The sequence below is a fragment of the Amblyomma americanum genome, chromosome 1 (assembly GCF_052857255.1).
Source record: "Amblyomma americanum isolate KBUSLIRL-KWMA chromosome 1, ASM5285725v1, whole genome shotgun sequence".
Taxonomy (NCBI): Eukaryota; Metazoa; Arthropoda; class Arachnida; order Ixodida; family Ixodidae; genus Amblyomma; species Amblyomma americanum.
The window spans coordinates 161757058-161781542 of NC_135497.1; the positions used below are offsets into that span (position 1 = coordinate 161757058).

The window sequence follows — 24485 nt, forward strand, 5'->3', positions numbered from 1 at the left end:
GCCCTCCACTACGGCACCTTTCAAAGCGAAAGCTTTACTGGCCGCGAACTTGCGATTTCGCCGTGGCGGTGCTCCGAGGAAGCACATGACGTCACAACGCGCGCGCCTCTCCGCGCCTTTCATCAAAATCCAACTTTCAATTTTCAGTTTTCTCTTTTTTCCCTCCCTCCTTTATCCCGTCCTTTACGGCGCGGTTAGGGTGCCCACCGAGATATGTGAGACGGTTACTGTGCCATTTCCTTTCCTCAAAAAACAAACAAAACAAGTGAGCCGACGGCGTTCATAGAGTTCATTGGCGTTGACAACTTTGCAAAGGGCGTTCATTTTCACGAAAGGAAAGGCGCACAACCGCCTCTGTGGGTCAGTGGAGACCTCAATCTCGCTTTCATGTTCGTGGCATTGGTGTCCAACTGCAAAAGCGGGCTTTGATTGCGTTTCGTACACTGGATAGGCAGCGCGCCCCTCCCTGCAACCCTGGGAGGAGGCATGCAGTTAATGGTTGATCTCGAGAGATTGATCACCAAATGAACGCTGCGGCCTAGCTATTGCTGCAGTGCCGCATGTCAACCACAACGCTGTCAGCGCTAATGCATTCAGGCCACATCTCTCTCACCACCGCCACATGTAACAAAGCATATAATTATAATTGGTTTTGGGGGAAAGGAAGTGGCGCAGTATCTGTCTCGTATATCGTTGGACACCTGAACCGCGCCGTAAAGGATGGGATAAAGGAGGAAATGAAAGAAGAAAGGAAGAAGAGGTGCCGTAGTGGAGGGCTCCGAAATAATTTCGACCACCTGGGGATCTTTAACGTGCACTGACATCGCACAGCACACGGGCGCTTTAGCGTTTTTCCTCCATAAAAACGCAGCCGCCGCAGTCGGGTTCGAACCCGGGAACTCCGGATCAGTAGTCGAGCGCCCTAACCACTGAGCCACCGCGGCGGGTATGTAACAAAGCACGAATGAGGCGTCCGCATATCCAGCGAGCCAGTTATGCGCCCTTCCTTTGCTCAAAGCCATCGCCGTCTCTAGAACATTGTCAACTCCAACGCCAATAAACGCAGTAAACGCCTACATCTTTCGCTTTGTATATCCTGGATTAGCTGAGCTAATCCACATTATTTTTTCTTCCTTTCTTCTTTCACTGCCTCCTTTATCCCTCCCCTTACGGCGCGGCTCAGGTGTCCGCCGATATGTGAGTAAAAATACTGCGTCATTTTCTTTCCCCAAAGACCAATTTTCATTTTTTTTTTCAACCCGCCGCGGTGTCAGTGCACGTTAAAGATCTCCAGGTGGTCGAAATTATTCCGGAGCCCTCCACTACGGCACCTCTTTATTCCTCTCTTCTTTCACTCCCTCCTTTATCCCTTCCCTTACGGCGCGGTTCAGGTGTCCAACGATATATGAGACAGATATTGCGCCATTTCCTTCCCCCAAAACCAGTCGTCATCATCATCATCATCATTATGATTATTATTATTATTATTATTATTATTATTATTATTATTATTATTATTATTATTAACCCGGCGCGGTGGCTCAGTGGTTAGGGCGCTTGGCCACGGTATAAAGTGTGAGTGGACACGGGAGATGCAGTGAAGAGGTGACTGCGCATGCATAGCGGGCACGCGGCGACGCTCGGGGCGAGAGCGACCCTCTCGCGACCGGCCGAAGAACGCGCAGCAAGCACACGTGGCCTGCCGCCTAGGCTGACCGCCCGCGAAACGTACATCGGCGTCGCGCAGTCGCGGCGAGTGTGCGAGAGCGCAACTCGGAGGCTTCTCTCTAAAGAGTACCGTCTTTCATTTTCGGCCCCATACAGCGTGTTGCAATTTTTCTGCAACCACCGTCGTTAGCTGATGGCATGTGTCATGTTCCGCAACAGTCTCCACGACTTAAGGGGCTTATAAACATCTAAATTTACTGCTTGTTTTTTTCCTTTAAAATGATGCGTTAGAAATTAGAATGCATATATCGCGTAGTGGTATTCGCCTATGAGCGCAAAATAATTTATAACTGAATTTCTTCTCTAATGCTGTTTGGGTTTCTATTTCATCAATCGAAAGATGGCTGTGACGTGCAATTGAACTTTAGGTCACGTGAGGCACAGAACAAGTGCAATATTAACGCTTGTACGCAGTTGTAACTCACTGCATCACTTAAACCAGCCTGCTCCAAGAGCTATAATTACGACATCAGCAGTTACAGTGCCGTTTTTTTGTGCCATCACGTGACCAAATATTCTACTACACGTCCACAGAGCCATTGTTCCGTAGATCAAACCGAAACAGGGTCAGGAAGAAGTTCAGTAATAAATTACTTAGCGGTCGTAGGCGAATACCACGGGGTTCTCCATGTATACCAATGCCTAATGCATCGTTTGACAGAAGAAAACACGCAAAACAAAAATTTGGTGCCTGTAGTCCTATTTATCTATACATCTATGTATCTTGTTGTGAATCGTATGCTTGAGGTCGCCAAAAACACTTACCACCCATTTTAAACAGAAACTGAAGAGTCTGTCGAATAAGAAAGGCCGAAAAAAATTCTGCGTTGGGAGAGGAAAGGCGCAGTAACTGTGTCACTGTCAGTGGAAACCTAAACCACGTCGTGAGGAAGCGATGAAGGAGGCAGGTAAAGGGGACAGAGGAAAAGGGGGTGCACAGTGGAGAGCTGCTGAATAATTCTGATCGCCTGATGATCTTAAACGCGTACTGACATCGCATAGCTCACGAGAAGCCTTTTACAATTCACCTCCATGTAAATGCGACAGCCGCGGCCGAGATGGAATTATTTCGTGGCTGTGAGCAGTACCGCATATGCAGACAATTATGTTCTCGAGGACTGACAGACTGCAGGCAAGTTGCTATTAAGCTTTAAATATGGCTGAAAATACCCACAGTTAAGATGCGCTGAAAAGATGTTTCTTTTATTTTATTGCAGGAAAGAAAAAAACTATCGCCCATTTTTTATTGCGGTAAAAGTGTTCTAGCTGACGTTCTACAAGTGTCTGCAGTAACGGGATCATAAATTTTCAAGGGCAGGCGCACAATACCTGTGGACTGCACCGCAACTGACCGCAATGTTCCCAACTCATATGTTCCGCAATGAAAAACGGAATGGCAGGAGTGCTGACGGGTGTGATGCACTTTTCCAAGCCGGAAATAAACGATTTCAGGGTCAGTATGGGCGTCTGCAGTGTGGTTGCGTATGGTGAGTGTCAACACCACGATATGGAGCACAAGTGGGTTGGAGAACCACAGTTTCTTGAAATTTCCATGTTCAGCCACCGACGCCGCCCTGCACCGGGCCTGGTGGGTACCCGCACTTCCTCCTCCCTTTCTCCTTTAACAACCTTCCCCCATACGCTAAGAGGCGCAGTTATGCTGCAACCGCCACGGTAGCTCAACGCTTGGAGCGCTCGGCTGCTGAGCCCGAGGCCGCGGGTTCAAACCCGGCCGGGCGGTCGCGCTTCGATGGATGCGAAACGCAAAAGGCGTCCGTGTGCTGAGCGTCGTCGACAGTACACAGTCTGCGTCACCCTTGTGTAGAGCGTTCGATCAGTGTGATCCACGCAATAAAAACTAAAAGTTGAAGTAGCCCATGGTTTCCGAGCAAAGTGGTCGTGATGACCTTGATTGTAAATCTCTGGAGTTCTACTTGTGCGCAAGCGTTGCCTCTAAATCGTAGAGGCCGCTTCGATGGAGGCGGAACGCAAAAAAATTCTCCGCAAACACTGTCTTAGTGTTCGACTTAAGAGCGTTAGCTACGGGAGCTTCAAGCGTTTACATCGGTGCGCTCAGCAGACGCGGAGAATAAATCAAAACATCCGCGGATGTTTTCTTTCCGGCATATTAACTCGTTGTATCAGTTAATCAATCTCATAAACGTGTGCATCACAACACGATAAATCGTTTGGCACCATTAGGAACCCCCTGAGACAAACGGTTCTGAAGGTCTTCGAAATGCGCGGTTTGGGGGAGGAAAGGTCGTCTGTGCGAATCCCCCACATATTTTGGACTTCATATCAATTAGTAATTTTGCCTTCAGGAACGTGCCGTCATTTGAAATCACTTGGAACATTCTGCGTCAAACGGGTGGCCCCCAAATTTTATGCAAATGGTAGTCCTGGCCGCTATACTGGCACATATGCGTATAACAAATCTAAAGCATAGGTACAAACTGAGGCGCTACGCGCCCACTGTTGCTGTGTGATGTAGTGTGGTCACGTGATAACTGAGCAGCAGCAGCGGTGGCGGCGGCGCAGACTGTGCACATTCAAGAACCCCAGGTGTTCAAAATTATATGTTTAATGCGCGTATCCTTTCCTAAACACACCACTTTTTTATGCTGTTCTCTGGGAGTGGCTGGTGGTGGTAGTGGTTTTATTAAAAATAATAGCAAAAAGGAAGGAAAAGATTTTTGCTAGCCCCGGCATCTGCCATCGATACTGAAGCACCTCATGCAGCTGGGGCAGCGGAAATAAAGGATAGCAGGCAGAATGGAGAAATGAAATTAAAAGAGGTGAGGGGACAGGATGAGAGGATAGGGGGAGAAGTAATACGTACAAACTACTTACACAATAAGAAATGTGTCCAGGTTGTGCGCGTGATTAGTTCATTTTAGAGGAATTAAATCACACACGCGCACAGCACTGTGATGGTTACAACTGGAGAGGGGCGTCCAGTTATTAATCGTTCAAGGTAGAACTTGCGGAGCGTTCGGTCACTGCGTGTAACTACCTGACGGAGAACAGACGGGACGTCAAGCCCGTGTTTTCGAGGAATGCACAGAGGCTCACCAAAGTTCGCTCACGAGTGCGCGCACTGCCCTGCGGCCACAATAGCGTCTTGATGGAGTCTGGTAGTATGCCTTGCGCCCTATAGGCCGCGAGCATATAGCGACGAGCATCGGCTAACGCGGCACAGTGAAGAAGCAGGTGTTCTAGTGTTTCCACTGCACCGCATCCGTCACACACATCACTCGTCGCGATTCCGTGACGCACCCGTCGTTCCCCGGGCCACACGCAGCCAATGCGCGCGCGGAGGATTATTGCACGTTGTGACCTTGTAAGTGCGCGACAGCCGGTGACACTGTCGATGCGCTCACCACCCGCGATGCGTGGGTCGAGGTGCTGCTTTCGGAGATGGTCGTGGATGGCCGCACGCACGTCCTCCAGCGCAAGGGGCAGATCGCTGGCAGGTAGTTGGTGTGCAGCGGTCGCGAGGTCGTCAGCTTCTTCGTTGCCGGCGATGCCGCAGTGACCGGGCACCCACTGTGCACGCACGGCACAATCTCTCTGCGCGAGGCGCTCGATGCGCGAGCGAATTTCCCGCACTAGTGGGGTACCGCGGCCGTTAGATTGCAAACGGCTGAGGGTGGCGCGGGAGTCGCACAGCAGAGCACTCCTGGGCGGCGGAGGGCCGAGGGTGAGCAGCAGGTCCAGCCCGAGCCGGATCCCCATCAACTCCGCCGTCGTGGAGGAGCCCAGGAAGGCTGCGTGTTGCTGGCTGTGCAGTTGCAGGGCGGGGATGGTGGCCGCCGCAGCAAGGGAGCAGCTGTTGCGGGCCACTGAGCCGTCGGTGTACACGAGGAGATGGTCCTGGAGCTCCTCGTGTATGACGGCTCTGGCCAGCTGCTGCACAGCACAGAGTGGTGTGCTCCGCTTTCCCGCAATGCCGACGATCTCTCGCTGTACCTCCGAGGCAGCAGGCCAGGGCGCGCAGGAGCCGTAGGGGGGTGGGCCTTGTGTCAATTGCTCATACTCGAGCAGCGCCGCGCCCATTCGTGAGCGCGGGTGCGAGCGCATACGCTGCAGCAGCGAGCCGCCGTCCGGTGCGCGGTGAAGCCGGTCGATGTGATTCAATGCCCTGCGCGCTGCTTGGAGCTCAAGTGGCCACGCTCCTGCCTCGGCCAACGTTGCGGCGCACTGCGAGTTTTTGGGCAGGCCTAGGCACACGCGCAGGGACTTGCGGTGCTGAAGCTCGAGTTTCTTCCAGCACGGCTTGCGCACCGTGACGAGCGGCAGCGCATAGAGCACCGCCCCCAACGCTGCGGCATTGTATAGACGCAGCGCGGCTTGCTGGGAGATGCCCTGGCCTCGAGCGGTGAGCTTGTGCACGGCGGCGGTGATCCTCTTCATCTGCAGACAGGCCTTGGTCGCCGCGGGGTGGAAGGAAAGGCGCCAGTCGATGTCCAGGCCAAGGTACCGCACCGATTTACGCCATGGAATCGGAGTCCCGTCCAGTGACAGTGGCGCAAAGTGCGCGCGCGAAACGCAGGCAATGGCCACCGATTTGTCCGCGCTCAGCAACAGACCAAGGCCGCGCAAGCTGGCATCGATTGCGGTCAGGGCTCCCTGAAGGCACCCCCGGACGCGGAACGCCTCGCCCGGTGGTCCCCGGCACCACAGAGCTATGTCGTCTGCATATATGGACATGTACACATGGTGTCGGCCGCTCGTGGGGAGGGAGACCGGCACCACCGACATGGCCACATTAAACAGAAATGGCGATAAGACAGAGCCCTGCGGCACGCCCATGTCCACCGGGCGAGGCTTGGAGAGCTTACCCCCTACTCGTACGCGGATGGTGCGCCCGCTCAGGAAGCCATGAACGTATCGCAAAAGGCGCGCGCTCACACCAGCCCCCTTAAGCACCGCGAGAATTTGTGCGCGGTGAACGTTGTCAAAAGCGCCCGAGACGTCCAGTAGCAGCAGCAGCGCAACCTGGCCTGCCGCCCTGGCATGCTCCAGCGCTGTAACAACGTCCGATATAGAACCAGCCGTACACCGCATCCTACGGAAACCCGTCTGCCGCTCGTCAAACATATCAGCCTCCGCAGCCCGCTCGTTCAGACGCTGCAACGCCATATGCTCCATGAGCTTACCTGCCGCCGATGTTAATGCCACTGGCCGGTATCCGCTCAGCTCCGTAGGCGGGCGCCCTGCCTTTCGGATGGGACAAACGACCGCGGTTCGCCAATCCTCCGGTAGCTCCCCGCGTTCCCACACCAGGTTGATCTGCTGCAGGAAGATCTGTCGTTGCTGCGCATCCAGGTTTCGCAGCATCTGGTATGTCACCCCGTCCGGTCCGGGCGCCGAGCGGCGGCAGCAGCGCTGCAGCGCATTGTTTAGTTCCGCCGCGGTGAACGGTGCATCACATGGACTTTCCGAGGCGAGGGCGAGGGACTGGCGTCGCTTCTGGGGCTCTCAGGAGCAGCTATGTTAGCGGAGTTTGCGGGGCTGGGCGGCGCGAATCGATCGGCAAACCGCTCTGCCAACTCTACAAAGCTGAGCCCGTGTAGATTGCGAGGGCGGCCAGCGGTTGACGGTTTGCCTGTGGTTCGGTGATGCGCCGCAGGGTGTCAAACAGCCTCTGCGAGCTGACATCTTCCTCCATCCTTTGGCCTAGTGAAGCGCACTGCCGGCGGTATAGCTTGTTGGCCTGGCGGCGCGCTGCTGCGTCCAAGCGGTTGTAGACAGTCCAGTCGGCGGCTCTGTCAGTCCGTCGCGCCCGTCGCTCTGCGCGATCTCTCTTCTCGCGCAGATTGAGCAGCTTCATATCAGGTGTGGGCTGCCCTGCCCTTACCTCTGCTCGTTGGGTGGCTGCGAGAGCGTTTCGGACTAGACTTGAAAAGAAATCTGCGCCTTGTCCTTGTCCTCCGGGCCAGATATGCCAATGTGTGCTTGCGAAGTGTGATTACATGGGAGGAAATAACTCTGGTAAAGCTGCAACCTAAACATGTATTGCTACAACCTTAATAAAAGATTTTGTGCAAAACTTGAAGCTCCATTCATGACTAGTTTTCCTGAGAACTCACCGCTGATTTCCCATATTCCAGCGCACCTTCGTGGGTCAGGAAAGATGACGTCTGCAGTAGCATACAAAAGAAGGACTGGCTTTGAGAGCAGTGATGGAAGGAAGCCTGATGTTTCGCATATTGCCGCCACCGCATTACTGCGTTAATTCGAATGAGTAATTTACAGTTCTTGGCAATAAGAAGAAAAGTTACCCGTCTAGTACTGCTTCATAATTACATGTCTGGAAATCTGAAGGCAGATCTTCCTGATTGTGTGAAGCTGGCGAGCACTAGGAGAACACGTCATGTACATGAGCAGTCATTAGCACCAATTTTCGCGCGAACTAGTGGGTTTAGGAACAGTTTTTTTCCGAACACTGTCGCGGAGTGGAATGGCCTTCCTTCGGGTCTATGTAAGTCTAGGAATTTTGAGAAGGAGCTCAAGAACTTATTGTATGGCTCCCAGTATCTTGTTTGATGACTCTGGTTTTGTGTCCTGTTTACTGACTTGCGGTTTTGTAGCTGGTGCTCTTTTAGAATTTTTTTTTAGTTGTATGCCTCTCCTGCTTGGGCCAACTCTGGCTTGCAGTATACTGAAATAAATAAAAAATATTTGTACGAATGCTGGGCATCCATATCAAAGAGAAAGAAAATCACTTTTAGTGCGAGCTATGCAGAGCCTGCGAGTACAAGCGGGTTAATGCAGCAGACAACGTGCAAAAGAGACGCGGTGCCTTTCTGTTAAGCGCGCTAGTGTGGGGCAGACATTACAGTAACTGAATTACTGTTATGAAATTACACTAATTTAACCACTTTCCCCTAGAATGTGTATTTTAATGCATTGCCTTTATGGTCGAGCAATTTATTGATGTAATGCGTTGCTTTACAGCATAATTTCGCAGCAAAACTGACATACTTACTTTAGAAATTACTTTTCCCTAAAAGGGACTGCTGTCTTTCGTGTCGGCAAAGCTTTGCTTTCTTTCATGCTAAATAAGGCGCATCGAAAACAGACACAAAACGCTAAGGGGCCCGTGTGCTGTGCGATGTCAGTGCACGTTAAAGATCCCCAGGTGGTCGAAATGATTCCGGAGCCCGCCACTACGGCACCTCTTTCGTCCTTTCTTCTCTCACTCTCTTATTTATCCCTTCCGTTACGGCACGGTTCATGTGTCCGCCGATATATAAGACAGATACTGCGCCATTTCCTTTCCACAAAAAATATTATTATTATTATTAAATCAGATACAATGTGCGGGAACCCTAGATTAGTGCAACGGCAGGAGTGCAAGTGTTATGAGCATCTCCCAAGCAGACGGCGCATTTCGCGGACTTCGAGGCGAACTAGGAGCGCGTGCAGTCAAGAGCTCGTATGGTTGCACCCGCCAATGGTCCCCCATTGCCATCGAACTGAATGGGGACCCGGTACCGGAGGTTGACACCCTCCGCGTATTGGGCCTGCATATCCAGAACGATGGCAAAAACACCACCACCCTCAAAAAACTCCAGCAGGTTGCAGGCTTGATATCGCATCTCATCCGCAGAGTTTCGGGCCATCATAAAGGCATGAAGGAGCGCGACCTCTGTCACCTCATTCATGCCTTTGTCCTCAGCCGTGTGCTCTACACTACCCCATACCTAGAACTATCCAAACACGACATAAATACTTTGGATGCCTTGATCCGCAAGGCATTCAAAGTCGCACTTCATCTTCCCCTCAACACCCCCACAGACAGATTACTAGGCCTGGGCCTCCACAACACGATCGGGGAACTCGTGGAGACCCATCGACAGGCCCAATACATAAGGCTTACACAAACCTCCACAGGCCGGTATATCCTGGACTCCCTCGGAATCAGAATACCGGCCAACGACCCAACCCTCCTCCCCATTCCTCGATCTCTTCACTGAGAGCCAATCATCAAGCCACTGCCAAAAAATATGCACCCCTCCCACCATGAGCAGCGCCGCAGAGCCCGTGCGAAGGCACTCCACCGAGTGTACGGCTCCGAGCCGGACGCCGTATGGGTGGACGCCGCCTGCACGGGTGACGAAGCAACCGCAGCCGTGGTGGACTGCTCTTCATCCGCCCTCCTCACACTACCTCTCCCCCCTGACACCACCCCAGAGGCTGCAGAGGAAGCCGCCATCGCAATTGCCATCACCCGCACGGAAGCCGAGTACATTTTAACAGACTCTAAAACTGCAATTCTAAATTTTGCGCAAGGCCGAGTCCACGTCCCTGCTTTTGGCATACTGGGCTCGCCCGATGCACCCCCACCCCGCCATGTAGAGCTTATATGGGTGCCTGCTCACTCCGGGAATCCCGAAAACGAGGCCGCCAACCTTTTAGCCCGAGGTTCTTTAAACCGGGTTCAGGTGGCCTCGGATCGGGGATTCGCGAGGGAGCGAATGCACTCGTTCAGCGAGATGACGCAGGCCTACAGAGCCTCGCGCCAGCTCTACCCCCTGCCCCACCCCTCCCTAGATAACAAACACGCAACACTCTGGCGCAAACTACAGACACACACACTCCCCTCAGCCCTGACCCTAGCCCACTATCACCCCTCCTTCCCCACTCCTGCCTGCACCTTGTGCCCAGAACCATTCGCCTCTTCCCTCCACATCCTCTCCCTCTGCCCGGCGGACCCTCCCCCGCGCGGCCTAGAGGACCTCAAGACCTGGGAGGACTGGGAGACCCTGCTGCGCTCGGAGGACCCGGCCGTGCAGACAATCGCCAACGGCCGGGCTGCCAGTGTTATGGACCTTAGGGACATAAACACTTGAGTGCAGTGGGGTCGTGCGGAGACCCAGGGGCGTGCCCCGACTTCCTCTCCAACAATAAAGTTTTTCTCTCTCTCTCTCTCTCTCTCTCAGCGTTGTCCGGTTGCGCTCGCACGAGATGCGGAGGAGGAGATGGAAACACGCATGGCTGCGAACATTACCGCATGGAAGCTGTGACGATGTGGACAGCACCGCCGAAGCAATAAATAACCCGCTTCAGAGGCTTTTAACGCTCCAGACAGCATCGAGCAGCAAGGCGCCGAGTTAGCCTCTCGTTTCTGTCTTTACCAAAGTTTAGAAGGCGAGTGCATGGCCGTCTTTCAGTTTTCTTTGTTTTGCTCAGATCGTCTTATCTTTTGTAATGGCCGGAGTTGTTGGGGACAGAGCGGGGGAGGGGGACAATAATAATAATAATTGTTTTTTGGGAAAGGAAATGGCGCAGTATCTATCTGTCTCATATATCGTCGGATACCTGAACCGCGCCGTAAGGGAAGGGATAAAGGAGGGAGTGAAAGAAGTAAGGGGGACATTTGCTGGACGGAATTTGGCGGGAAAGCCAAAGAGTGCGCGTTTCGATTTGAGAGAGAATTTGGTGTTTCCTTTACTCAGTTTCCTCTCGGGGAGAGTTGCTGAGGCTGTGTAACCTGAACGGCGTGGTGCACAACTCAGTGGACCAACTGTTTTTAAATTTTGCTTTTACTGACTAGTTGGTTCGAGGCCACAGCACTGGGTTGCTCTGAATGACTAGAGACACCACGTTTAACAGTAAATCGCTGCAGCACCCAAAAGTGACGCGGACGACGGGTGCTTTAAAATCAGCAGGGCGCGTCCACGCGGCACGTCGAACGATGAAATTCAGCGGGGCTTGAAGGGAGATGTCAGCAATTTTTTCAATTTTTGAGCGGTACCCAGTGCTGAAAGAAATTTCCAGGTCGAACCGGCCTGCGTCAGCAGACAGGCTACTCAGCATGGCGAAGGAGTCCCTTTGTTAAAGCCCGGCAAACTTTTCGACGGCCACTTCTAAGCTGAAGAATTGCTTCTGCGGTGGAATAACTTAAGAAATCTGAAATGCTCATGGGAATTGGTGAGCAGTGCTTCTTCTTGGTACGCATGAAAACTAGAAATTTTTAAAAATGACTTGCATTCATGCCTAACAATTCAGGAGAAAAGCATTTTCGTCCGGGAAAGAGTTAAAAAGCGGATTTTTTCATATATTTTAAGATTACACTTTAACAGCAAATTTATTCAAACATCCCGTCAACGGGCTTCATTTTCTTTTTGTTGCTACTAACGTTTTTACGATCGTCAACGGGCGTTCCCCATTGGTTTTCAATGTAAGTCTTAACTCCTCCATGCGAGCGATGGCAAAACTTTAAAAGAAAGTCTTTTGCCACACATGGGAAGCATAGACCATTGCCTTCAATATTCCCATAACAGTACCTTACAATTTCCAAATAGTCAAAATTTTGTCCAAGAATGTTATACTTGACTTTTCGAAATTAATAGAATTACAATTGCACAATGATTGGGGAATCAATTAGCAATGTAATTTATTACTTTTCAAATCTGGTTTTGTCGTGTATGGTGTGGAGTGTCGCTTCGGTGCATCCTTGTGCTGTCCCTTGTCGGAAGGGTAGCGCAGCTTCTCAGAGAGGCAACATTACTTGAACTTCCTCTTTCAACAGGCAGACTATACTCATCATCGTCAGCCCGGTTTTGTCCGTGACAGCAGAAGTGCTTCTCCTTATCGGATCTCTGTCAAGCCCGGTCCTGCGCCAGCAGATGCCATCTCATCTAGGCAATCTTCTAGATCTATCTTAAAACGTGTTTTCGCAATCTATGTAGGTCATGTACAGGGTGTCCCAGCTAACTTTAGGCAGAGTTTAAAAATATGCCGCGGCATTCTAAGGCGACGCGACCAAGTGCAGGTTTCTGGCTATATTATGGAGCAACCCTCACTATTTGTGTGTTATGCTTAATTGCATGATTAGTCGAGATTAATTAACCAACTTCGCAAGAAATGAGGATAGGCGAAAAAGTCCAATGAGAAGGTTGTAGAACTTTCCGCGATACGTCTAGCTGAGCAGTTTATAACTTTCCGTCTATTACGTATCGGTTTTTTTCTCGCTCTATGCAGATGCCAGCGAAATACTCTCAAACGAAGTGCTCTCAAGCGTTACGTGTAGGAACGAACAGATCATTTCGCCCGATGTGCTGCTGCTTAAAAACGTGACAGGGCTGCGACGCAGGCGCTGGCGGTGCGATTTGCGCGAGAGCAAGCGATAAGGACTGTCTGCTTGTCGCTATCAAGCGCCACAAGAGAAGCATACCGCTGGCCTATATCGCACAGCCAGCTGTTGCGTCTCTGCCCTGTCATCTTTTAAGCAGCAGCACACCGGGCTAAATGATCTGTTCGTTCCTGCACGGAACGTTTGAGAGCACTGCAATCGCGACGCGTAAGCGGGCATGTTACGTGGTATTTTTAAAAATCTGGCGGGCGTCTGCAATGAGCTAAAAAAAGCCTATACGTAATAGATGGAAAGTTGGAAACTACATTTGGACGTTTCGCGGACCGCTCTACAACTTTCTCTCTCGACTTTTTCGCCTATCTTCGTTGCTTGTGAAGTTGGTTAATTTTTCTAGACTAATTATGCAATTAAACACAATGCCAAAAAAACAGTGTGATTTACTACATACAACAGCCAACAGCATGCATTTGGTCGCGTCGTCTTAGAGTGCCTCGGCGTATATTAAAAGCCTGGCTAAGGTTAGCTGGGACACCCAGTATAAGGAACTGCTATATTCTGCTTAATACTCTCTAAACTAATTCATGGCACGCATGTAGTCTACCGAAAAATGTGCTTTAGAGATCCGTTTTCTGGAACGTTTGATGTGGTAATGCATTCTGTGTACTAGATTGCAAGCATTTTTAGCAGATTTTCATTGCCCTTCAACAGATCTACAGTTATTTTATCCTCACCTCCGTCTTTCCCCCTCTGTATTGCCTAAGTTTCTAATGACAATGCCATCGTTGCTCTGACTGCAACCATCTGATTTCTGCCTACAACGAATTCCTTCGTTACTTGCAGGATTTATCAATGCTTTAATTTTTACATATTATACATACGTCGTTGACGTTCGCTCCTTAGACAGCACTCCATGATACTATGTCGTTTCTTAATAATATAGTTCGTTTTTTGGGAGACGTGTTAGTATACTGCCTCATATTTGAAATGCGCATTTAACTGTTATATCGGTAAGGTTGCATACATCGTCTCTATACCATATGGTCACACTGTATGGTAATCGGTTAAAGCGAGAATTTGGAAATTGGTTTTTGAGGAAAGGAAATGGCGCAGTAATTGTCTCACATATCTCGGTGGCCACTCGAACCGCGCCGCAAGGGAAGTAAAGAAGGCTGGAGTGAAAGAAGAAAGAGAAAAAGAGGGGCCGTAGTGGAGGGCTCAGGAATAATTTCGACCAGCCCTGGATCATTAACGTGCATTGACATAGCGCAGCGCATGGGCTCCTTTGCGTTTCGCTTCCGTCGAAACGCTGCCGCCGCGGCCGGGATGGAACCCCGCAACTCCGACTCAGTGGCGAAATAACTGCTCCTAAGCGGATTCTGAAATGCGCTTTTCCGACTACTTCTATCATATTGTTGCTGTGCTTGCTTAGACTACTTTCCACATTCGCTTCTCAGTGCTAGCACTAATTCCAGACATCGCCATTCTGTGGTCTCTACAGATTCTACTGGTTCTACAGAAGAGGTGTTAGATTAACTAACACCTCTTCGAGCACGATGCCAGGTTAGGCAGAAATTATGAAGTCTGTTTGATTTTTTTAGACCCCCATTCGGGTTCTTTCATCTCCGCTGCCTATTCTCGCGTTTGCGGAAGAAGACATTCCTGATTCGAACGTTTATAATTTCTGTAAAACGTACTAACAGTTCCCTACATGTCTGTTCGTCCCTCAGTCCACCTCACAGTATTCCACAGTGTGCTCGCCTTCCTTACGTTCGCATTGAAGTCGCCCGACAGTACAAATCGCCGTGTTACCTCATTCATTCCCCGATTCGGCATCTTCATAGAACCTTTCGACCATCTCGCTCTGGTTACCAGATGTTGCCGTGAATGACTGCAGCTCATTTTAAATTTGTACTTCATGAGGCTTGATCACAATGACTGCGAAGATTTCATAGTAGTGACAAGTCACTATTTCATCCCCTTTGACGGGCCAAGACGGCGGCAGCGATGGCTTTGCCACCCGTATCCCCCCCCCCATAAGTGCGCTCGCTCCCAAGGCCAACCCTAACCACACGAAGACTGACGGTGCGCGCTCTGGAACGCGCCCACTGCCCAGCACCCATGTCGCTTGTGGCGTACGCCCACTTGTGCAACGTTCTATTCGGCCAGCGGGTAAAGAACGTGGCAATGTTGCGTTATGATGTACTATGCCTGTTAAATTAGAAGCCCACGGCGCCTATGCCCCCCCCCCCCCCCCCCCACACACACACACCTGTTCCCAGGAGCGGTCATGGCCGGGGGAAATAGAGGAATGTATGTCGAGGTGAGACGCTCGCGCTTAGTTTGAGCTACGGCACTAATCCTTTCGGCTTTGGCGCCGAGTCATCCCCTGCTGACCGGCAGAGGGCCGATGACCTTGTCCCGCTGAGACATTCCTTTGCTCTCAGCGGAGACGGCAAATCCGATGCGTGGCACTCGATGGAATGCACATGCAGCGAGCTGCGCATGCGGTATCACGGGCCCTGCACGTTCCAGGAGGCGCGGGGTCCACTGGGCTCGGATGGGGAGCCCTGTGCTCCGCCCACTTGCACATACGGTGCCACTGCCCTGCGGTTGGTTATCATTGGGCGAGAGCTAGTTTACCAAAGCTCCGCCCAATTATCGAAGGGGTTAAAACCCGCTGGAAACAATGACTTAGGACGAGCGCACCGAGTCTCAAGCTCGACCGTTTTTAACAACCTTTTTTTTAACAGCCTTTTTAAACCTGCCCTTTTTAAACTGCCTTTTTGTTCACCTGCCTTTTTATATCCATCCCGTCTTGAATAAATCAGTTTGCCAAGAAGTTGGAATTGTTGTCCCAACCGGCAACGTGTCGCCAGACGAGCGGACGACGACCGCTAATCCCTTCGTACTGCTAACCGCCGTCAATCGATCACCGGCCAGCGTGCCATCACCATCCATTGGTCGCGACGAGCAACCGACCAGATCAAACCGGTCATCCCATCAGAAGGAGGGCAAGAAGTTAACTATGCCCACGCAGCTTACCCCCGTGGAAGTTCCCCATACATTGAGCACTGCAACAACCACCAGGCTTCTCGCCCTCTAACTGCGTTATATGGAGCGATGTCGAAGGCTTCACTGTGCGCCTCGTTCTTTTCCTATTCCTACAGAATACTTTTGTAGATTCGCAAAACACGGGTCTGGGACACGTGACTGCAGATGGCTCATGCACATGGGCGAGAAGGTGAACACACCTGTGCTCCACTTTTCTAGGTCAGAATGTGGGCACGCGATCTCTGACTGCTGATTCCATTGAGTTTTCTCTTACTGCAAACATTATAATAGTACGACGCTGCAAACACCGAATAATAATAATAATAATTGGTTTTGGGGGGGAAAGGAAATGGCGCAGTATCTGTCTCATATATCGTTGGACACCTGAACCGCTCCGTAAGGGAAGGGTAAAGGAGGGAGTGAAAGAAGAAAGGAAGAGAGAGGTGCCGTAGTGGAGGGCTCCGGAATAATTTCGACCACCTGGGGATCTTTAACGTGCACTGACATCGCACAGCACACGGGCGCCTTAGCGTTTTGCCTCCATAAAAACGCAGCCGCCGGGGTCGGGTTCGAACCCGGGAACTCCGGATCAGTAGTCGAGCGCCCTAACCACTGAGCCACCGCGGCGGGTCACAAACACCGAAAAATCGCTTAGTATAGCTTATCATTGTAATAAATTAAATTATCTCGTCTTCCAGGGAGGAGAGGAAGGGAGCGCCACCGAGGTGAGAGTACGTTCCTCGCTCGGTTTGAATGCATCCATTTCTGTTCCGCACCGCACCTGAACATAAAAATTGGCCGTCGATCTCGTCGTCGAGAGTAGACGCAAGCATGAAATGCATTGCAAGAAACGCGTACTGCATTTCAGGGCATCTCATATGTGGTGGTAGCTGCACTGGAATGTCGGGGAGCCTACGCCGTTAGCCGATTTTCTCAGCTGGCCAGCGGGCTCCGCTTCCTTCCAGAGTCTTCCAAGTGCCGAACAAGAGGAGGTGGCCCCTGCGCGCGCTACACTGAACGCGGGACCTTCGCCTCGGCCGAACGCCGCCGCTCTGTGCTCCACCACGTACATGTAACCGCAATAAATGTGGCTGCGCCTGTGCAGCCGATCGCGACCTGCAGCTTGGGGTGGCACCACCGCCTCTTGGTCGGCACGAGGCCGACGCTCGCCACGCGAGTCGCTACATGTTTTAAGTACCGTCACGTATACACAATAATTGGTTTTTTGGGGAAAGGAAATGGCGCAGTATCTGTCTCCTATACCGTTGGACACCTGAACCGAGCCGTAAGGGAAGGGATAAAGGAGGGAGTGAAAGAATAAAGGAAGAGGTGCCGTAGTGGAGGGCTCCGGAATAATTTAGTCCACCTGGGGATCTTTAACGTGCACTGACATCGCACACCACACGGGCGCCTTTGCGTTTTTCCTCCATAAAAAAGCAGCCGCCGCGGTCGGGTTCGAACCCAGGAACTCCCGCTCAGTAGCCGAGCGCGCTAACCACTGAGCCACCGCGGCGGGTCAATCGCGTATACAGCCGCTTTCCTTTATCCTGAGAGGACTGCACCTTCAGCGTCTCTCTCTCTGCATCCAACATTTGTGGCGCAGAAATGCAAGACGCCGGCGTGCTGTGCGATGTTAATGTCCGTCAAATAACGTCAGGTGCTCGAAATTTATTCGGAGCCGTCCACTACGGCGCCTCTTTCTCACTTCATTCTTTCAAGCTCCACTTTCTCCATTTCCTCACGGCACGGTTGAGGTGTCTACCTAGAAGTGAGTGTTATGTACGGCGCCTTTCGTATTCTGAAAACCGATTTTCGCAGCGCAGAACGAACGGGGGAAAGATGATTAACACGATATCCAGCGCACGGCGCGCTTGTTAATCACGTAGCTAATCACGCAAGGAGAGTGCCTGTGGCGATGTTCTAGTGGTCTAAGGCATCGGCAAACGAAGCTGCTCTGTTCACGCCGGTGATAGAACACCATTTGGGGCTGAAGATTTTCTTCCTCTGGATGCCATTTGGATGGAAATGTTCGCAGGTATTCGGATTAGTTTTGCTTCATGCTGGAATCCACGGATTTGCCCCATACTCCTTAGACTGCACGCTATCTGCCACGTTAGTGGTCGAAATTTTTCCGGAGTCCTTAAGTGAGGCGTGACTTGAAGCGCGCAGTGTTGCTTCGGAATGTAAAAATCATCTATCCATCAAAGTTGATCAGTCGCTGCCTTAATTAAGTGCGCTTACCGGCTGTGGGTCTAGCCTTCAAGCAGCTTATTCGCATGTTTGCGTAAATGGAGTTTTTTCAAGAAGGTTACGAACGCGCACCTGAAAGCTCCACTGCAGTTCATGATAGCCTTTCTTTTCCTAACTTTAAACGGGAGACCGAAATTTAACGACAAGGTTGAAACAATAGGTGGGAGGATTATCACCTGGGCAGGTTTAAGGGAACAGGGCAAAGGGGACTAACCCCCTACCAATAGCCCCTCGAAGTGGTGACCATAAATGAGCCCCTGGTTATTGCTGCCTATTTCTATCGGTCACCTTTTTTTTCCCCAACTTATCTCCTTCTCTGGTTTGCGAGGAACATCGACAAGAACTTGAGTGAGAAAGGTGAGGTCAAAATACTATGCCAACATGCGATGCTGCTGCTACGAAGATTCCGAACACGGGGCCGCCGTGAAGCATCCGTGGGGACCGTTGTTGCAGATAACCCCTGCTGGAGCTGTTCGCTTAATAAATCAGCTTTTCGTAAGGTGCTATTGCATGGCGTAGAAATTCCGGCTTTGCTAACCAGCTATACGTTAGGCTTAGCCTCGCATAAACTGTGCAAGCACGAGACGCAAAAGACAATCTTTGTGTGCAGTCGTTGCTGGATTTCGATTGCTTCGTATGCACTTGTGTTCTTGTGCTCGTGCAATGCGCGAAAGCACTCATACGCTCGCAAACACCGACCAAGAATCCATGGATCTTGTGGCGTTGACCTGCAACAGCGACGCCACGTTAGCTTGCGAACAAATCTGCTTCGCAGGCCGCTGCGCGAGAGCAGTACGATATAGCTGCTTTTTTTTTCTTTTTTGCATGGAAATCAATCCCACAGTTAAACTTCCCTGCCCTTCCGCTCTGATGGCCGGATTGGGCTCGTCGGTTGCTCGTCTCTAGCGATGAATGGCGATGTTACGCTGGCCTATTACACGGCTGATCGATTAGACGGCGGTTAGCAGTACGAAGAGCCTTCGGGTCTTCGTTCGCTCGTCTGGCTACACGTTGCAGTTGAGGCAGCGACTTCAACTTCTTTTTTAAAAAAACCTATTTATTAAAGACAGGATTGAAATACAAGGCAGGTGAGAATAAGGCAGTTAAAAAAAGGGTGTTTAAAAGCGGCGGAGATCGACTGAGACTCGGCGCGCTCCTCCAAAGTCTTTGATTGCAGAGGGTTTTAAACCCTTCGATATTTGGGCGGAGCTTTACTAAACCTCTCGGCCGTTCTCTCGTTCAGTTCGAACCAACAGCAGTGCAATGGCACAGTACATATAAGTGGCCCGAGCCCAGGGCTCACCGGGTCCCGACCCAGTGGACCCCGACCCTCCTGGAACATGCAGGGCGCGCGGTTTCGCGTACGCAGCTTGCTGCATGTGCATTCCATCTAGGCATCGGCTTTGCTGTGTTCGCTGACAGTAAAAAGGAATTTCCTCAGCGGGGAAAGGTCATCGGCCCCTTAAGACTCTGGCAAGGTCGCTCCCGGTCCCACTCCCCATTTCCGACTTGCTTGGGCACGGCCGGTCAGCAGGAGACGAGACGGTGAGACGTCAGCAGCGAGCGGGGCCAGTGATAAACCATCTGCATGTGGTTGGCGGCCGGTGCACCTGGACGTTTCGGCGCCAGAGCCGAAAGGATTAGCGCGGGCGTCAGTAAACCCCCTGTACTTCGCACAGAGACGACCGCTCCCGGGAAATGGGTGAAACGACCCACCAGCGCCATGGGCTTCTAACTTAACACCCTCTGAGTTACCATATGCTTACGTACACACATACTATTGCACAAAGCCGACGCATAATCTCATGTCTTTGTACACTGCACTCCAGCTCGATTATCGACGCCTCGCCTCGTGTTAAACGGCAACACCCACTCGTGCACTGCATTGCACACCGTCGTCTTCGTCCACTAATACTGCCCGTGCTTCCCACTATCATCGCTTTGACCGAGTTAAAACCCTGACACGTTTTAACGTGTAGGGCAGATTGAAGTTGGCCTGTATCGATAGATTACTGCGTTCTGATGAAAAAAAAGGCTACTTTCTGCGCAAACGGAACTGTCATTATCTAGGAAAGGCCAGAGAATGAAACGCAGTTATCACCGCCACCAGCAGATTCCGCAAGCAAGCTTGGATGGCATCGGTAATGTTTTGTTTTGCGTGTATCTCTGAGGCCAGGCAACACCGCCATTCACATTCAAACGGCAATCACGGGGTTTTTGGTATTTACACTACAAATTTCAGTCGAGAGATGTGAAAAAAATGTCCCATTTTTAAATCAAATTTCTTTCTCGCAAATAAATGCCTCTTTTGAGCCGGAACGAAATTCAACTAGCCATGAAAACCCTAACAATAAAGTTTTACTGAAAGCACAATTTGGACTAAGTTGTGCTCGTGTCCCTTTTAAGGCAAGATAGATCACTGGGTCATTTTCAAAAAGATGCATACGGCATATCAGTTGTTAATCTTCCTTTCCATACGTGTCCGGCAGAGTAATAATAAGAGCAATAGTATAATAAGCATAAAGCAATAGTCGAAAACAAGGATGTAAACTGTTTGTTTGCGCTTCTGTTTTGATTCTGTTGCACGATTGCGGTCGATATCAAGATATCAGTCGCACAACGTGGTAGTTATGTGTGCGATGAAAATATTTGTTCTAACTCAAGAGATCGAATACATTTCGAGATAAAAAAAACCCTGATATTAAGTTGCACTGCGGCTCAATCTCAGTACCGCCAACTATCAGTAAAGGCTGCTGTCTAAAAAGAAAAAGAAATGTAAACGAAGGGAAGCAATCTGGAACATTTTACGCTTTCAGCACTTAGGGGCGCCTAAGACGTCGACGTCCTGCTGCACGAGCAGGCTTGTGCTTCCTCAGCACCAAGCCAATCCAACCAGACAGTGTGGCAGGGGCAAAGAAGGCATTTTCCTTTACAAGAATGCTTTCTGACATCTCAGTATGCCCTTGTCTACTTACTTTGTCTTTAAAGTTCTTATACTGGTAAGAAATCCCCTCTCCTATCGCTTCATTACCTCCGCACGGGGCAGTACATATCCACGGAATTTGTCTACACACGTGGTACATTCTTTTTACGCGCATACCTCCTTCTACATTTTCAAAAAAAGAAGGGAGCGTGTCCTTGGGGGGAACCATGACAAAAATGCGACTAATGAAGCAGCGTAAGGGGCAGATCTCGGCTGCTGTTGAGGCGAATATTGTTATTTATTTATTTATTCATTTTATCCTCAGGGCTTACAGGAAGCATTATAGAGGCGAGGGGCTTTAGTACATGAATATATCAAAAAATGACAAGAAAAGGTGAAGAACATAAATACATCGGGAAAAATAAAGCCAGCAAACCAATGCAATACAGGTAAATGAGTACAATAGTAAAACAAGAACGCCTAAAAATTACAGCACACGAAGGAAAAGAAGTAAAATAAAAAGAACGCAGCAGTAATGGCACCGCAGAATGACGCAGCTTTTGTACAGGGATGAAGTCGCTTTGTAATACGTTAAACGGAGGCATTTAACATAAGACATGATACGCAGGGTGGCGCCACGTAGCGGGACATGCCGACGCCTGGCTACAGCGGCGACGACGTTGGGGGCAGCGAGCTGGACTGGATCATCGCGGGCTTCCGAGCCTGCGCCCAGGAGACCCTCCGCTTCCTCATCGAGGAGGAGCACCTGCCAGGTGCGCAAGCACTGCGCGATCTGCACGGCCTCCAACGCGTTTGTCCACCGCCGGGAGGCCGCATATACTGTGATGCATGTAACTGATATCACTCTGCATGGTAGTGAGGGAATCGTCTCGGCAATGATTCATGTTGTACGCCGAGTCGCTGCTATATGTACAGTGGGGAAACGAACACGATTTTCTCAGAATATGTGCAGCCTTCTGGGCCATGCTGTGTCGCTCACTGTGCATCGACAGCGTTCCAAATTCTTTGAAGGTGAGGGGGAACTGTCGTCCCCACCCACCAGAAATTTAGGCCTCCGCGGATGTTACAAGAACCCCTATACATGGCTTAGAAGCAATCCTCTTGGGCTGTAAACTTTTGACAAGGGCTGGATATCCTTGCCTAGATTATAAGTATAGCCTGCCAGGGAATTTGAACACGTACGTTTTAATTATTTTGGTGCTAAGTATATATGTATAGGAGCGCGTAACCTTGCTGCAGCGAATGTGATGAGGTAACCGGAATCACTATACCTTTCAGTATACCGTGCAGAATCGCCTCTCATTAGCACAGGCTGACAGCCTCTTCGCTTAAAATAGGCCTCAGTGTCACATCCGACGAGGTACTGTTGGGAAAAAAAAGTGATGCACACTACTCGACCTTCGGTTATTCTTCACTGCCGCGCCACTTTCCAGCAGCACATGCCGTTGAGGTAGCTGAGGAGGTGATAGTTATTACCTCGAGGCATGTCGTTCGTTCCGATTCTATTCGCTCCTTCTTGGGAAGAAGGCCGAAGGGCGACGCGAAAGCAGGGGGCCACGCAACGGCTCGTGGTATACGCCACTTTCGCTCCTGACAGTTCATTTTCGCTTGTGCGCTTTTCTACGGACATTCGGCTCATGGCAAGTGTACAGTGACGTCCGCGAGGTCAATTCGCTCCTCACTGACATGTCAGCCCTCTTCTGTCTTCGAAAACTGACGGGGCAGAGACGATTCGTGACATTTCGAAAGGCACGCTAGAAAACTTTAAGGGTGGCAATGAAGGAGTGATAGTTCGGCGGCAGTGCGCTAGGGGCCGACTTCACGCTTCAGATTCGCGGCTGGCTGCTAGCGGATGTCCAGGCTTAGTTCCGGCCCACGTACCACGCTCGAGCTCCAAGCACCTCCAGTGTGTGTAACACTGGCAGCGAGAGGCGTCTTCTGTCTATGAGAGCAGGCATGGTAGAAGTATTCTTTCGGAAGCCGAAGCAAGTTCTGAAGGCTTTATCAAGAATCAAAACCAATATTTTAATAATACAGATTACGAATGCAATGCTGAGGACTGTAAGATCTTGATATTTGCAAGGAACCCTGCCTAACAGGAAGACGGCACCGCTGAAGGCCCACATACAGCGATACGTTCAGCCGTTGTTGAAGGACAATTTAGTTTTAATTTGTGCTTGGACAATGCGCCAGTTACGTCTAGAGGACCACACATCAGGCACGTAGCCAGGAGTTTTTTTTGGGGGGGGGGGGGGGAGGGGCCCAAGGTAGTTTCTTGTACCCTGGGTGGCGGGGGGTAACTGTTTGATTTCGGGAGGGAGGCTTCGGAACCCCTTATTGATACGTGCCTGCCACGCATTGTTACAGAGAAATTTCCCCTATAAGGATGTTATGCGTTCGTCAAAACTGTTGTGGCAGTAATGAAAGGGTTGGGATTCTTCACTGTGAGGAATCCCACGAGATATGAAGTGCGGTGTTGTGCCGTCGTCATTTGTTGACACGTAGGCCTACCTGTCATAAAAGTAGTCGCATAGCCAGTTGCCCAAGGCGGCACACGCAGCCAGTAATGCCGATCGACTTCAAGACTGAACGAATGGCTTCGTATATGCGACGTTGTCAAATGTTTCGTAATGGTTAAGAACCCCACTGCTCTGCTGCGCTTGACACTGTTTCCAAGAGCAGTGACAAAGTGGATGTTGCTCTGACCTTTCCGGACGTCTGACGTCTGTAGAGGGTAAAAGTCCTAGTATAAATGTCAATGGCCGCTTTTCCAATGATCTTCCCGACGCAGTTTAAAAGTACATTTGGATCATAAGAAGTTCACACGGTGCACACAGTGGTTCTTCAGTGGCCCATACGTTCTCGACAATTTCGACCAAAAATCACAATATCGGGCACCGACATTGCGAGATGCTAATGTAGCTTTGCTATGGGTACGTAGTGCCCTACAACATTCTATTGTCACTAACGAGCCATAAGAGCAGCAAAAATTGTAAACGAGCTGAAGAGGGCGGAATATTCCTGGGAATGAATGCAGTTCAATACAAAAGTATCAAAGAGATGAGACGCGCATTCAAATTTCCTGCCATATCCACAGTTGTTCGCGCATAAAGGGATTCTAATTTACGAAATAAATTTTAGTAAACACAAACCAGTGCGTTCAGGAAGGATGTCACGGAGAGAGAAGAGAGAGAGCGAGAATGATGAACGGAAAGGCACGGAGGTTAGCTAGACGACGTCAAGTATGCTACCCTACTCGTGGGAAGGGCAACGGAGGTAGAGGTAGAAAGAGGAGAGTGGAAGGCAGATGACTTTTTCGCGTGTCTGTTGTCCGCAACTAACAGGGTGCACTGAGCAATCTGGAAGTTTACAGCGTAGAACTCAATCCTGAGTCTTTCAAGAATT

The 24485-nt window shown here is 50.6% G+C and overlaps 1 protein-coding gene across 2 annotated transcripts in view; it reads left to right on the plus strand.

The window, feature by feature from the left end:
* LOC144136705 (uncharacterized) overlaps nt 1–24485 on the plus strand; it is a 40020-nt gene that overhangs the window by 9541 nt on the left and 5994 nt on the right. For both annotated transcript variants that reach the window (XM_077669257.1, XM_077669247.1), the window contains exon 2: nt 21688–21832. In XM_077669257.1, the coding sequence (XP_077525383.1) occupies nt 21709–21832 (124 nt within the window). In that variant the 5' untranslated portion in view covers nt 21688–21708. The remainder of the gene's footprint in view (nt 1–21687; nt 21833–24485) is intronic.